We start from the raw sequence: 14329 nt of genomic DNA, 5'->3' as shown, positions 1-14329 counted from the left end.
TGGCAAACCTTTGCCAGTAGGGACAGAGTCACAGAGGTGGGAGAAACAGAGACTAAGATTCCTGCTGGGACTCCCATCAGGGAGTATAATTACAGTGCTGGAAGGGACTTGAAGATAATCTAATCCAATGATGTTCACAGTGAGATCCGAGGAGCCCTGGGGTGCTAAGACTTGCCCCAGGGGATGAGGGTGAGCCCAATAGTCACCCCAGCTTAAATAGAATTGTTCTGCTTTCATCTGAATTAGATGTGGGGTTCATGGAAGATTTAATTTAGGAAAAAGAAATAGTGATAGAAAATGATGAACAATTCCCATTGGATTAGTCCATACTTCTTATAAAGTCAAAACCTTGGCCTTCCTAGGGGAAAGGGGCTTTCAGAGCCACAGCCCGTGAAGCCAGCAGCCCTGGGTGGGGCTCTATGTGCTGGGTTTCTAGACTCCACACTCAGTGCAAGCATTTGGAAGTTTTGTACAATCTGTCATATCCCAAGACCCATTGGCAGACTATGAAGGATTTGTCTTTGGGAACCCACATACAGGACCTCTAGCCATCCCTCTGCCTTGGATCTGTAGGGTAGCTATAATTCTAGTCTCTCACACCCTCCAGGGACTTGAACCACTTTCCCCACAGTATTTTGCTTCCTGTCTTGCTCTGCTATCTATCTTCCATGCAACTATGCATCCTAGTTTCATGAGCCGGGCTCCCAAGTGGCTTCTTCTCACTTTGTCTGGAGTTTCAAATTAACTGGGAGGCAGCAAGCACAGAGGTCTTGGTTGGCTACCCAGGGCTTTTCCCTATGGAGGGATTGCAGAGCATTCTGGAGTTTAAGGTGGCTTCCTGCTCTATACCCCCAGCCAGCTGATACTCCTACACTAACCTCCTCCTCTGGCCCATTTTCCTGCAGGAGCCAAAGCAGATGGCCACTGGAGCTGCTGGAGCTCCTGGTCAGAGTGCAGAGTGGGCATCCAAGAAAGGAGGAGACAGTGCAACAACCCCGCACCCCAGAATGGAGGTGCCCCATGCCCGGGGAAAAGCATAAGGACCCAGGCCTGCTGACTACCTCTGGATGCAGGCTCAGAAGGCCATGGATACTGGCTGCTATCTGGCCTGGCTACTGGGTAGGAGTAATTGCTGCTCCAAGGGAATGCAAACCAAGAAAGACCAATCTCTTCATATACTCACAGATTTTTTTTCTTCTAGTATGAACCCCATGATTCTTAGGCTCTACCAAGATCCCAAGGCTGCCTTTCTATCAGGTAATTGTTACCCTGTGCTTCTCAGAATCACCTTTCTATCTTACTACATTAGGGCTGCTTAATGATAAACCAGCTGTAGTTTAGACACATCAGAAATTATGCCTCACAATTCTGGGGGTATATACTGCAAGATCAAGGTTCCATCAGGTTTAGGGTCTCAGGAGGCTGTGTCCCCCTTATATATGTCCTTTTGCTGTGTTCTCACATGGAAGAGGACTAGAGAGTCCCTGGGACCTTCCTAATAAAGACACTCATCCTACCCACGAGAACTTTGCCTTCATGACTTAGTCACCTCTCAAAGTGCAGCCTCTTCATGCCACACCAGGTAGAGGATTTCTGGGTATGAATTTAGAGAGACCCCAACATTCAGACCCCAGCACATTTCCTGTGATTCCGAATCTGTACTCTCCTGGGAAGCAATCATATTCAAAGACAGAAACAGAGTTGGCATCATTCAGCACAGCATCTCCAGATGCCAAGGTTGTGCATCCAAGAGTACAGGGGCCCAGTCAGCAACAGTCGCTGGGACAAGTGAACAGACCAGTTCATAGGGGAGGTCTGCACTGGATGGCCTCCCAGAGCTGCAGGAGGACTTGGAAGGGTCAGTCCGTGGAGATCAACACCTAGTCCCTTCCATTCCTGAGAAGAACCAATCCCCCTAGTGTTCCATGCACCCTAAATTAAAGCCTGTTATTGTTCAGCACCATTGCCAACTGCCTTAGTTAGGGGTTTCTACTGATGTGATAAAACACCATGAGCAATAGCAACTTCAGAGAAAAGGGATTATTTCTGCTTATATGTCACATTCACAGTCTGCCATGAAGGAAAGTTAGGGCTGAAAATCTGAAGCAGAGGCCATAGAGGGGTACAGTTTACAGACTTCTTCATGGCTGGTTCAGCCTACTTTCTTATACCATCCAGGACTACCTGCCCAGGAATGGCAACACCTGCAGTGAACTGGGTCCTCCCACATCAATCACTAATTTAAAGATACACTACAGACTTTGCTCACAAGGCCAACCTGGTGGGGGCATTTTCTCAATTGAAGTTTCCTCTTCCAAAATGTGTCAGTTTGACATAAAACGAGTTAAACTAACATCTCAGGCTTCACCTTGCCTTCTCTTCAAACTTGGTAGACTTCACAGCTACAAAGTCTTCAGAAACAGAGGGCCAACTGTGTACATGACAAAAGAGGAGACTCTTGAACCACTGGAAGTGAAATGTTAACATCAACATTTGTAGTTCACAAATGAATGCAGGAGGAGAGCAAGGGGGCGGGGACAGTCTTCCCCGAGATGTGTATTAGGGGTGGCATTGGGGTCTACCTGGACTTGGATGGGCTTTGCCACAGATCAACAGGGAGGAGACTTTTGAAAAAGAAATCCAGCCTAAGACAAAGCTTGAGGGTGAGAAAGAACATGGGGGATATGGGAGGTGGGGGCTTGCAGGTGTGTATGTGTTAGGGACAGAGAGTGGGAAAGACAGCAAAGACAAAGAAAATCAGGTGGACGAGGAGGCCATCGCATGTGGCAAGACGTTCACATCACGACTGTTATTCCCATTGATGAAACATGTGGTTCAGAGGTTTATCTAAATAAACATGGCTTTTCTCTCTGATAGAATGAAAGAAGGCCCTGTTCTTGCTTTCCATCATGGTGTTACTTGCTCTCTCTTCCCCTTTAAAATTAGTTTACATTCATAATAGCTTACATTCTCGAACTGGTGATTGGTAGCGGCTCCACACTAGCAAGTGACTGGGTGGAAGAGGCTGAGTGGGCAATTGACTAGGACTTTCAATCTTGCTCTAAACAGTTGTTCCGAGGCTCCCAACCTTGGCTGCACATAAGAATCACCTGGGGAATTTCATAAACCCTGATGTCCAGAAGCTGCATCCCACACCAATTAAATCCGAATCACCAGGGGCAGGAGCCAGCCATCCGCAGTTTTCAGTGATCCCTTAGGAAGTCCAGGCACAGACAAGGCCGACCGCCACTGAGTCATTATATGCCCACCAGGCACGGGCTGTATGACACACAGAGGGCCTGGGGCAGGAAAGCTTGATCCTTGCTATTTTATATAGCCGTATCAAGGACCTGTCAAGGTTTGCTTTGTGAGGTCTACGCCACAGTTAAGAAAACTACGTGTCATGGTCAGAACTGTGCACCAGATATTTCAAGCACTACTTCCAGCACTTGCTTCCCCTGGGTCCCCCCCTCCCCTCCACCCCGGCTCTACACTGTCTGCCATTGGAGGGTTCTGCAGGGTAGTTTGTGGTGCTCAGGGCAGGGGAGGAGATGAGGCAGGAAGCCTTGTCAGGGTTCTGTGTACTAACCCTGGGAGTAAGAGGGAAACTTCTCAGAAGAGACTAAATGAGCACATGTGAGCCCAGTCCACCAGCTAAACACAGTACCCTTTCCCCAGCAGCATCAGAAACTAAAATAAAGTACCATGGCAACCTTTCATCATCAGCCTCCCCTTTCTCCACAGTGATTCACTCCCACAAACACACACCTCTCCCAGTACATTTCACCCTAGGTCCTTAAGGAGATCTATAATCCCAGTTTTATAGGTGGTGCAGTGTAAACACATGGTTTAAAGTTATACTCCCCAGCCTGATAATGCATCTTCTGAAACATAAATTAATGACAGAGAGGAAAGTGGTAAGGAGCGAGGCTTTCTTCCTTCTCTTCAAGGAAGATCTAAAGGGGCAGCCTGGTATATAGAGAGTTCCAGGACAGGCTCCAAAGCAATACAGAGAAACCCTGTCCCCAAAAACACAAACAAACAAAAAGAGTTCTACACCCAGTGAATTTCTTCTGAGCCACTATGTCTTTAGAGGGAGAAAATGGACATAGAGGAAGGGCAGGCTTCAGAACCTCACTGCAGAAAGGAAGGATGCCTCCGTGAAGCCTCTGGGCTTCCCAAGGAAGCCATGCTGACACCCACTAACAAAGGCATTCCACTGTCCTGAAGGCAGGCTCCAATGTTACCCCTCAGAAACGGGCAGGCTAGGACTGGGAATGGGGCTCGATTAATACAACACTGGCCTAATACACATGAAGCCCTCCTGAGTTCAGTGTTTAGCACTCCATGTCTTTTTTTTTTTTATCTAAATCAGAGCCAGTTATTTATTTAAAACATTTTACTGTTTGTGTTTTATTTCATATATATATATATATATATATATATGCATATACATATATATACACATATATACACACACATATATATATATATTTTCTATTTTACATATCCCAGTTCCCTTTCCCTCCTTCCCTCCCATGTCCCGCATAGACCCCCCTTCATCCCACCCACCCCCCACTCTACAGGGAGGGTGATGACTTCCAGGAGGGATTATCAAATCTGTCAAGTCATTTGGAGTAGGGTCTAGGCCCTCTTTCTAGCCTCTAGGTTAAGGGAGTATCCCTTCATGGGGAATGTACTCCAAAAATCCTTTCATGCACCAGGGATACATCCTGGTTCCACTGTCAGAGGTCCCTTAGACTGCCCAGGCCTTCTAACTGAGACCCACGTTCAGGGGATCTGAGTAGGTCCAATACTGGTTTCCCAGCTATCATTCTGGGGGTCCATTTGCTTCCCCTTGTTTAGGTCAGCTGTCTCTGTGGGTTTCTGTAGCCTGGTCTTGACCCCCTTTCTTATCACTCCTCCCTCCCTGCATCTGGATTCCAGGAGTTTGGCTCAGTGTTTAGCTGTGGGTGTCTACTTCTGTTTCCATCAGCTACGAGATGAGGGCTCTATGATGGCATATAGCTATTTATCAATCTCATTATCAGGGAAGGACATTTAAGGTAGCCTTTCCACTGTTGCTCAGACTGTAAGTTGGGGTTATCCTTGTAGGTCTCTGAACATTTCTCTAGTCAGTTTTCTCTTTAAACCTATAATGGCTCCCAGGGCATTATTTGTAATAGCAAGAATCTAGAAGCAACTTAGATGCCCCTCAACTGAAGGATGGATAAAGAAAATATGGCACATCTACACAATGGAACACTACTCAGTGGGGGGGGGGAACAAAAACAAAACAATGGAATCTTGAAATTCCCAGGCAAATGGATGGAAGCTAAAGAAAACATTCTGAGGTAACCCACTCACAAAAAGAGGAACATGGTATGTACTCACTAATATATGGATTTTAGACATAGAGCAAAGGATCACCAGCCTATAATTCACACTGCCAGAGGAACTAGGATACAAGGAGGAACCTAAGAGATACATACAAGGTCCCTCACAGAAGGGGAAAGGAATAAGATCTCCTGAGCACATTGGGAGTGTGGGGGCAGTGAGTGGAGAGGGAGCTAGGAGTAAGAAAAGGGGAGGAGAGGAAAACATGTGGGACCAGGAAGATTGAGTTGGGGGACAAATAGCCAAGAGCAGGAGAAAAAAAAGAAAGAGAGAGAGAGATACCATAATAGAGCACTCTGTGAGGGAAAATTAATAACTAAAAGATACGGGACTCATGGCAAGAAGGGAAAACTAGAAAGAACAAGTGCTTCTGCCAATAGATATAGATAACTTTCTGACTGGAGAATACATTCTCCCTGCCCCCCATTATCTTAAGGACAAGGTCACTGAGCCCGCAGGTCCTAGAGAAAGAAAACCCCCTATCCTTGTAGGTGCGCTAAACAATCCCACCTTGTAAGCACTTTGTACTCTATGAAATCTCTGTAACCTTGGAAACCTTATGGGCTGGGACTAGGAGTCTCAAACCTCCCTTTCCCTTTAAAAACACTTCGCAATTGTAAGTGGGCACCTTACTCTTCTGATAGAGTGAGGTGCCAGCTGGTTCAGTTCTTAGCAATAAAAACCTTTTGCTTTTGCAGTCGGAAGTCACTTCCTTGGAGGTCGAGGAAACCTGGTAGGCACAACACACTCCATGTCTTAATCAGTGTTCTATTGCTGTGAAGAGGCACTATGACCATGGTAACTCTTACTAAAGAAAGCATTTAATTGGGGCTAAGCTTACCGTTTCAGAGGTTTAGTTCACTGTTGCCTTGGCAGGGAAATAACTGCACACAGGCAGATAAGGCAGCTGAGTTTTACATCCGGATTCACAGGGAGTAGGAAGAGAGACACTGGCTTGGGTCTCTGAAACCTCAAAGCCCACCCCCAGTGACACACTTCCTCCAAACAGGCCACACCCACACCAACAGACCACACCCACTCCAGCAAGGCCACGCCCATCAGAGCAACCCTTTCAAATAGTTCTGCGCACTAAGCAATCAAATACATGAGCCTATGCAAATCACCACACTATATAAACTGAGCATGAGGGCTCAGAAAGAGGTAGAAGCAGAAGTAACAGAAGTTCAACTATGTAGCAAAGAACATCTATTTTTTATAGTAATACAAATTTACTGTCTTAACATTGTGATGGCTTGAAGTTTGAAAAAGCTCTCAGCAATATAAAGTTGACTGGTTACAGCAGTTGTAATCATATTAGCTAAGTTTTAGAACCCACCCGTGTTGAAAAACAGATAAATGCATAAATAAAATGATTTTTTTCCAACCCTAAAGAATGAAATTGTGTTGTTTGAAGAAAATGGATGCAGCAGCAGATAATCATATTAATTAAATTCAGTCAGTCTCAAAACTGAAATTCCCTCTATTGGTGGTTTCTGGATTGTATATAGATATATAAAATCATGTTTGTATATATGACATGGAAGTAGAAGTGGGGGGGGGGGCTGCAGTGGTTAGGAGTACTTGTTGCTCTTCCAGAGGACCCAAGATTGGTTCCCAGCATCCACTTTAGGCAGCTCACAATTGCCTGTAACTCCAGCTAAAAGGGATTTGATGCCATCTTCTGGCTTCTGTGGGCATTGCATGCACGTGGTGAGAATGGACACACAAATAAAAACCATATCAATATTTTTTTTATATTTTTTCTTGATTTTACATACCTACCACAGTTCCTTCTCCCCCTTCCCCTCCTTCCACTTCCCCTCAACCCACCCCGTTCCCTCCTCAGAAAAGGTAAGACCTCCCATGGGGAGTCAACACAGCCTAACCAGGCCCCCTGCATGTGGGTGACAGTTTTGTAGCCTGGTCTTTTTGTGTTATCCCTGGCAGCAGGACCAAGATCTATCCCCAGTGCATGAGATGGCTTTATGAAGTCCATTCTCTATGGTAGGATGCCTTGCTCAGCCTGGAGGTGTGTGTGTGTGTGTGTGTGTGTGTGTGTGTGTGTGGTGGTGGTGGTGGTAGGAGGGTGGGCTTGGTCATGCCTCAACCAAATCTTTTTTAACATGTAGAAGTATAATTGTCTAGGGGAAGAAAAGAAGTTTAACCAATACAATCATACATACACATACAGATAAAGCCATGAAGGCTATGTTCCTTCTGTAAGACTCGGGACAGTTTATTCCAGACCTTCTCCTGCTTCTGGAGCTGATTACAATCCTTAGCTAGTGGTCCTTGCCTCCAGAAAATCTAATCTAATCTAATCTAATCTAATCTAATCTAATCTAATCTAATCTAATCACAGCAACAATAATAGTAATAATAAAAAGAAATTTTAAAGGGAAAAACAAATAGAAAAAAGAAAATAAAATGTCAGGCTAACTTCCAGTGATAGCCGGTGCAGAGGCCACTGTTGGGTGCTGGAGATGCTGACTCTTACCCAGACACATCAGTACAAAGACTTGGAGTCTAACAGAGAAGACCTATGGACAATGGCACTGGGTCCCAAGACCAGGAAGAAGCCCAGGGGACTGTGGAGAAAATCTAGTCTAGGAGTCAGGGAAGACAGCTGGAAGGCAGCCAGCCAGCCTAGCCCTGAAAGAGTGCATCACAGGAAAGGGCACACAGAGGCCCAGTGACCATGCACAGTCACAGAATTGTAGCCCATGGGTGTTTTGCCAGCTCTGGGGTCGGGTATATCTGTCTCAAGCTGCGGATAGTGAGTGTGTACCTCACATTTGGCCATGGGCCTTTCTGGGAGTAGCAGGTACTGCATGCATCTCATGGCCTTTCCTGGCCACCTTTCTGGGATTTCTCTGCTTTCGTAGGGGGCTCTCTGATCTGAGGTCTATATACCATTGTACCTTCGTTATGTTTTTCAGATACCCTTCAACCCATTGTTCCAGATACCTACTATCCCTGGCATGATATACAAAGCTGGCTGTGACTAGTCTTCATGTCAGCCTCTGACCCCAGCTCCTCTCTCCTCCCAGCGTCCTTTGGGGCATGGCTTAGGTTCCTTTCCCAGAAAGCCAACCCAGCTACTCCTACGACTCCACAGCCCATCATGTGTATGTCTCTGCATGGCTGTCTTCCTACATGTTCCATGTCCTATCACCATAGCCAGCCTGTCTGTCCCATTCAGTGACTTCTGTGAAAGACAAAGACTTCTTATGTTGCTTTTAGTACTCCAACACCTAAGCTATACCCCTCCATTTTCCTCTTGTCTTTAGTACCAAAGGCCAAGACAAGTATGGTGTTCATGTTTGGCTGTAGAAAGTTGTAAGAAAGAGCCTCAAACCAAGACACTGAACAGGATTTCTGGATCCCATGACCTTCGTAAAGCATTAGTGGACAGCCAAGTCCATAGCATCCCAGAGGCACAAATTAAAGAGAAAGCTTCCCCTTTCCACCTTAGTGAAAGAAAGTCTATCAAATCAAATTAAAAGTCCCTTTTTCATGGCCTTAGGATTTCCTCCTTCCCCTGGAGAGATAAAGAAAAATATGTCTCCTTCCTGTATTAACAGCTTAAAATGTGAGATAAATCCTGCCATCCTAACCTGTTTTTAACAAATAGACTTGGCTGTCTGGTGGCATGATACATGTCTGACAGATCTATTTATCCATTCTATTTCTTTAGAGATAACACTGAGAAGTTTTATCTGTTATTTGGCCCCCTCCCCCACTCTCATTTTCCTAAGCAAGCATGTGGAGCCAGCAGTTGATGGATGGATGGTGTTTGGGATGAAAGGGGCCAGAATCAGATCGCGTTCAGGATGTGAACAAACTGGATTATTAACAAGCAGTCACGGGGCAGGAGGTGTGGGGGAAGCTGAGTGGATCCCAGACAATGGCCAGTGATGGATGGAGGGACACCTGGGGCTGCAAGGTGTGGACTTGAGATAACTGGTGGCCGCTTCTGGGGTGATAATGGGAGTGCCCGGGCTCTGTGCCGACTCCTGCTTCAAGGCCAATGTCAGGCCAGACACTTGACTCCTGCTGAAAATCCTCCAAGAATCCTCCTCTGCACAGGGGACCATGGTTTCTTCTCTCTTTTCTCTCTATAAAATGCATCTCCATGCTCAAGGAAGCAGCTGGCAGGAAATTAAGGAGAGGCAGAAAATGGGCAGGGTGCTTTAGTATAATACCCCAGCATAGGACATTAGTTTAGTATCCGCTTTGTGCCAAACACTCATGGGTGATGCCTTCCCTTTGTATACACCATGTCATAAAATCATCACACTTGTGGCACATGCATGAAGAACACTACAGAAGAGAGGATGGGTAAAGAAAATGGTCTTCTGTCTGCCACGAAGACCCTCCCCCCACCAATCCATCTGTTTAGTATTCTGCAGGGAGGGCAGGCCAGGGTCCTTGTTCTGTGTGAGTGGGTATATAAATGACTTTCCCAGGTCAAATTTAAGTGTGCTTCACTTATAGTGGAAGGCTAGGCAGGATGATCACATCAGCCTTGGACCACACCGGCTGCTTTGGAGCTGTGTGGTCTCAGGAAGTCACTCTGTCTCTCTGAGGTTGTCCTGTCACCTGTCACAGGCAGGCAATACATCTGCCTCTTGCAGGCACTGAGAGGATTAGGCCTGGATTAAGTATGTGGAGTTCCTTGTCACTGGTAATGGTCTCTGCAAATATTAGTTATTATGCTGTTACATTTCCCTTAATAACTCAGAGCTTGGGATGGAAAAGCCCTCCATGGCCTTTATTAAGATATCCTTAGAAGCTAAGCAATCTTATGTTCTTTTTTATTCTCATATGCTGTAGAGGGTTCTTAGGGATAGTTTGAGAATCTCTGAAAATGACTGTGGCATTGACATGTCTAAGAAAAGAGTGCTTACTGGGCCCAGAGATCCACACAACACGTCTGTTGCTCCAGAAGGAGACATGTGTCATGCCCTTCTTACACATGTGGGGATAAAAGCACCTACTGAACAGAGCACACTCAAGGCCATAGAGCCATCCATCACCAGACTCAAGACATCAGCACTGACCTCAGACCGTGTTTGTGGCATGCTCTGTTATGTTGCCTCTCCTCACAATGTTGCTAATTCCCTAGTTTGTCCAAGGGGTGTGGCATCATGCCTCTGTCTCCATAAACAGACACTTAAGCATTTGGATGCCTCAGGGTAAGAATCTGGCTGGCACTGAAGGCAGTAGGTCATTCAAAGAGGAGAGGACTGCACTCACTAAGCAGGGTATCTCAAAGAGTTGACCAATAGTAGCTGGAGACAGCTCAGTAGGTAAGGTGAATTTGAACTACCAGCACCCACATAAAAGCTGGATGTGGTGATATACACCTGTAACCCTGGCACAGGCTGGGGTCAGGAATAGACAGAGACAGGAGTATTTGGGGAACTTGATGATCAGAATTCCAGATCTGTGGCATGATATAATCAGTATTAATAATAAAAACCTGGAGTCAGATATTGGGAGGAAAGTTGAAAGATCAGAGAAGCAAAGCAGCCAGCCTCTGGCTCTTACCTTTACCTCAGTCCAAATGGGTGATCCTGTCTCCACGTAGACTCAGACTGAATGCTTAGACTGCCTGCTTCAGACTGACTGCCAAAACTGCATTCTTCTCTATGAATTCTCAGTCTCATATCTCTCTCTGTCTCTGTCTCTCTCTCTCTCTTCCTCTTGCCTTATATTCCTCTCTCCATCCATCCATATCAAATTCTGGTCTCTACCTCCCTAGCGCTGTGATTAAAGGTATGTGATCCCAAGTGCTGGAATCCCAGTTGTGTAACCTCTGTTTCTCTTTAGACACATTCAAACTTGTGTAGCCCAGCGTGGCCTTGAACTCACAGAGCTCTATCTGCCTCTGTCTCCCAAGTGCTGGGATTAAATGTGTGTACCACCATTGCCTGGGCTCTATGGCTAACTAGTATGTCTAGCTTTGCACTCTGAGCCTCAGGAAAGCTTTATTTGTTATATCATAAACAAAATATCACCACACAGATCAAATGACAGAGCGTATCTTTAAAAATAAAAAAGTGATAGACATTTGAAGACATCTGACAACCACATCCCATGCACGTGTTCAGGCAAACACATGTGTAACTGCACACCACCACCAAAAATTAAAAAATAAAAACTAAAATAGTAATCTAGAGTAGAGTCTGATGGCTCATTTGAGTAGGTTAAGTTCCTGTTGCTATGTGTAAGGTCCTACGGGTATTTCTCCATCATCGAAGATACTCTGGTTCCCTAGGGTGCTGCTAAAGGCTTTCTGCACCAGGCACACTCTCTTCCAAAATATTTTCTATAAATGCTTGAGAGATGCAGTGTCTTCTTCTTTTGTTTTTCAAGACAGGGTCTCTCTGTTTAGCTCCGGCTGTCCTGATCTATAGATCAGGCTGGCCTTGAACTCACAGAGATCTGCCTGCCTCTGCCTCTCAAGTGCTGGGATTAAAGGTGTGTGTCACCACTGCCTGGCTTTAGTGTCTGTCACTTTTTTAAGACATAGATGGCCCTTCTCTGCCCATGGTCCAGCCTGTGGGAGCTCCCACCTGGCCCCGCAGTTCCTCTTGCTTTCTGCAGTCTGCCCATTCTTGGTAAGGATCTGGATCCCATCTGAAACCTCCTCTGTCATATGCTGCTCACATAAATTCTACCCCACTAAACTTAGATAAAAAATAAATAGGTTAAAGTCTTCATAAACTAGAAAACACTGTAAATGGCAACTATTATTATTAATATTACTATTGTTAAGATAATTATAACAGTTATTATCCCCACAGAAGTTATGCTCTTAGCCCAAGGTCACTTGGGAAAGCCTCCTACCCTGGCATTCAGTGCGCAGAGGAGCTCATGGTCTTTTAGGGATCCTATTCTTGGATGCAAACATCCCTTACACACAGGTTCCTTGGGCTGTACTTGTACTCATAGTTCAGAAACACGGCTAAACCACACTGCTTGGACTCTGCCCATAAAAAATTTCAGCTCAGCACAAGGATACCTGGGTGAGCCACAGTTGCCGAGACTCCAAGAGCACAGTTTGCATTTATTTTGTTTAATTCTTACATTATGTTTCAACTTCCTCCTAAGTGCATTTGTCTGCAGAAAGAGCCACGTGGGGAAGTTCAGCCCACAAATAAGAATATAATTATTACATAGTTTAGCAGTGCCTGGGCGTCACCCGGGTATTTGGTGGTGCTTCACAATTCAATTGTCTCTCCTTCAAGACCACATTTAATAGGATAAACAATTTCTGCTAAATGCAATAAACGTGAACCTGGGCTGTCATCTCCATAATCAACTCAAATTTCCCATTAGAAGTGGTGGCTGTGATTGAGATTCAGAATTTAATTTGGTGGTGCTTGCTTCGATGTGCTACTGTCAGCTTCCTGGGAGCCTCCCGTCAACCAAAGACAGAGTGGCTCTTCCCTGTCTCGGGGGAATCTTAAAAGAAGATAGATTATAACTCAAGAAAATTATACGGCCTCCGTATAATGAAAGAGATAAAACATTATTGCATTATCCTGTTGAAATAACAGCAGACAGCAAAGCAATAATATTAAGCTAAACAAGGGCCCAGACCCGTCAGTTCGATTGCAAGGGATGGGGGGATGCAGGAAGGCAGACAGAACTGCCAGGCTGCCTGCCACCGCCCCAGGCAGTGAGTCCACAGCTCCTTCCCTGTTTCCTATTGACTCCACAAGGGTAGCTGGCCAGGCCAAACTGGAGAAAAGCTTCAGTACCATGGATGTGTTTAGCTTAGGACCCAGCACCAAATCCAGCTGCTACAGATGCAAAGCAGGTGACCTGGCTGAAAACAATTGATTGAAAATGAATGTGATGAATCAATTTACCTTTAGCAAATTGCATTTCCTCATCCATTTTATTTCAGAGAACTCACCTGAAGTTCCTCAATCAGGGAGATGCACTCATGGACAAACAAAGCAATGAAAAGAAGGGGATATATAAGAAATATAATGCTTAACCACTTAGCATTTGAAAATTTAAAAGATATTGGCTACCTGGACATCCGCCGCCATCCTATTGACCTCTTCAGGTTCCTATCCTCCCAAATAGTATTTGCACAAAATCCCAGTGCGCAAAGTAAAATGTACAATGTCTCAGAGGAGGGAGGGTGAGGCTGCAGTGCATACCACCCCACAGACAACAGCCCCTCGACCCATTTTCCAGCCACTGTGACCTTCCCTTTCCATTGTAAACCTTTTATACTGCAGTGATCATGCTCTCCTGGCTCCCAGTCATGTACTATTACTGACCAACATCCAGATTTCCATTGCCACATGCTTTGTTTCTTCTACTAAGCATCAAGCAGCTCAGGGACCCAAAGCCACTCTCCTGACAAGGCAGCAGGCAGAAGCTAGGCAGTACTGTGAAATGCACAAGAACACACACACACACACACATTTGTACACACACACAGAGAGACAGAGAGACAGACAGAGTGAGCTTTCTGCTGCATATTATTTCATCAATAGCTCTTTGCTAACCATATGTTCATTCAGAAAAGGAGACCAGCCTCATAGTTAAGAATTTAAAATTCAGGAGCCTCATTTGCAGCACAATTCTGTCAGTTAATTATATGACCCAGGACAAGTTATTCCAGTCTCCCAACTCTGTTTCCCACATATTTGTGTTGCAAGGTTGCCATGGGAATGGGTCGGTGACACATAGAAATCATTCCATAGATACTGGCTGTCTTTATTACTGACCAAGGCTGGGTACTTACCAAGGGATGAACAACTTCTTACCAATTTACTGTCTCACTATTAGACACCTACTATGTACCTTTGCCACTACCTGGTGACCAAGATAATTCTGGCTCCTAGACCATGTGAGATTAACAAGTGTGCTGAGAGGGCAAAGGGAGACTCACAAAGATGCG

The 14329-nt window shown here is 45.4% G+C and overlaps 1 protein-coding gene across 1 annotated transcript in view; it reads left to right on the top strand.

The window, feature by feature from the left end:
• C8a (complement C8 alpha chain) overlaps positions 1-1509 on the top strand; it is a 55343-nt gene extending 53834 nt beyond the window's left edge. Inside the window, exon 11 of the mRNA XM_051188289.1 lies at positions 906-1509. Coding sequence (XP_051044246.1) covers positions 906-1057 — 152 coding nt within the window. The 3' untranslated portion in view covers positions 1058-1509. The remainder of the gene's footprint in view (positions 1-905) is intronic.
• The last annotated feature ends 12820 nt before the right edge of the window (positions 1510-14329 follow it).

This window comes from Phodopus roborovskii, unplaced genomic scaffold, assembly GCF_943737965.1.
Source record: "Phodopus roborovskii unplaced genomic scaffold, PHOROB, whole genome shotgun sequence".
Taxonomy (NCBI): Eukaryota; Metazoa; Chordata; class Mammalia; order Rodentia; family Cricetidae; genus Phodopus; species Phodopus roborovskii.
The sequence above is the reverse complement of the archived record's forward strand: the minus strand, read 5'-3'. Positions and strand labels throughout refer to the sequence as shown.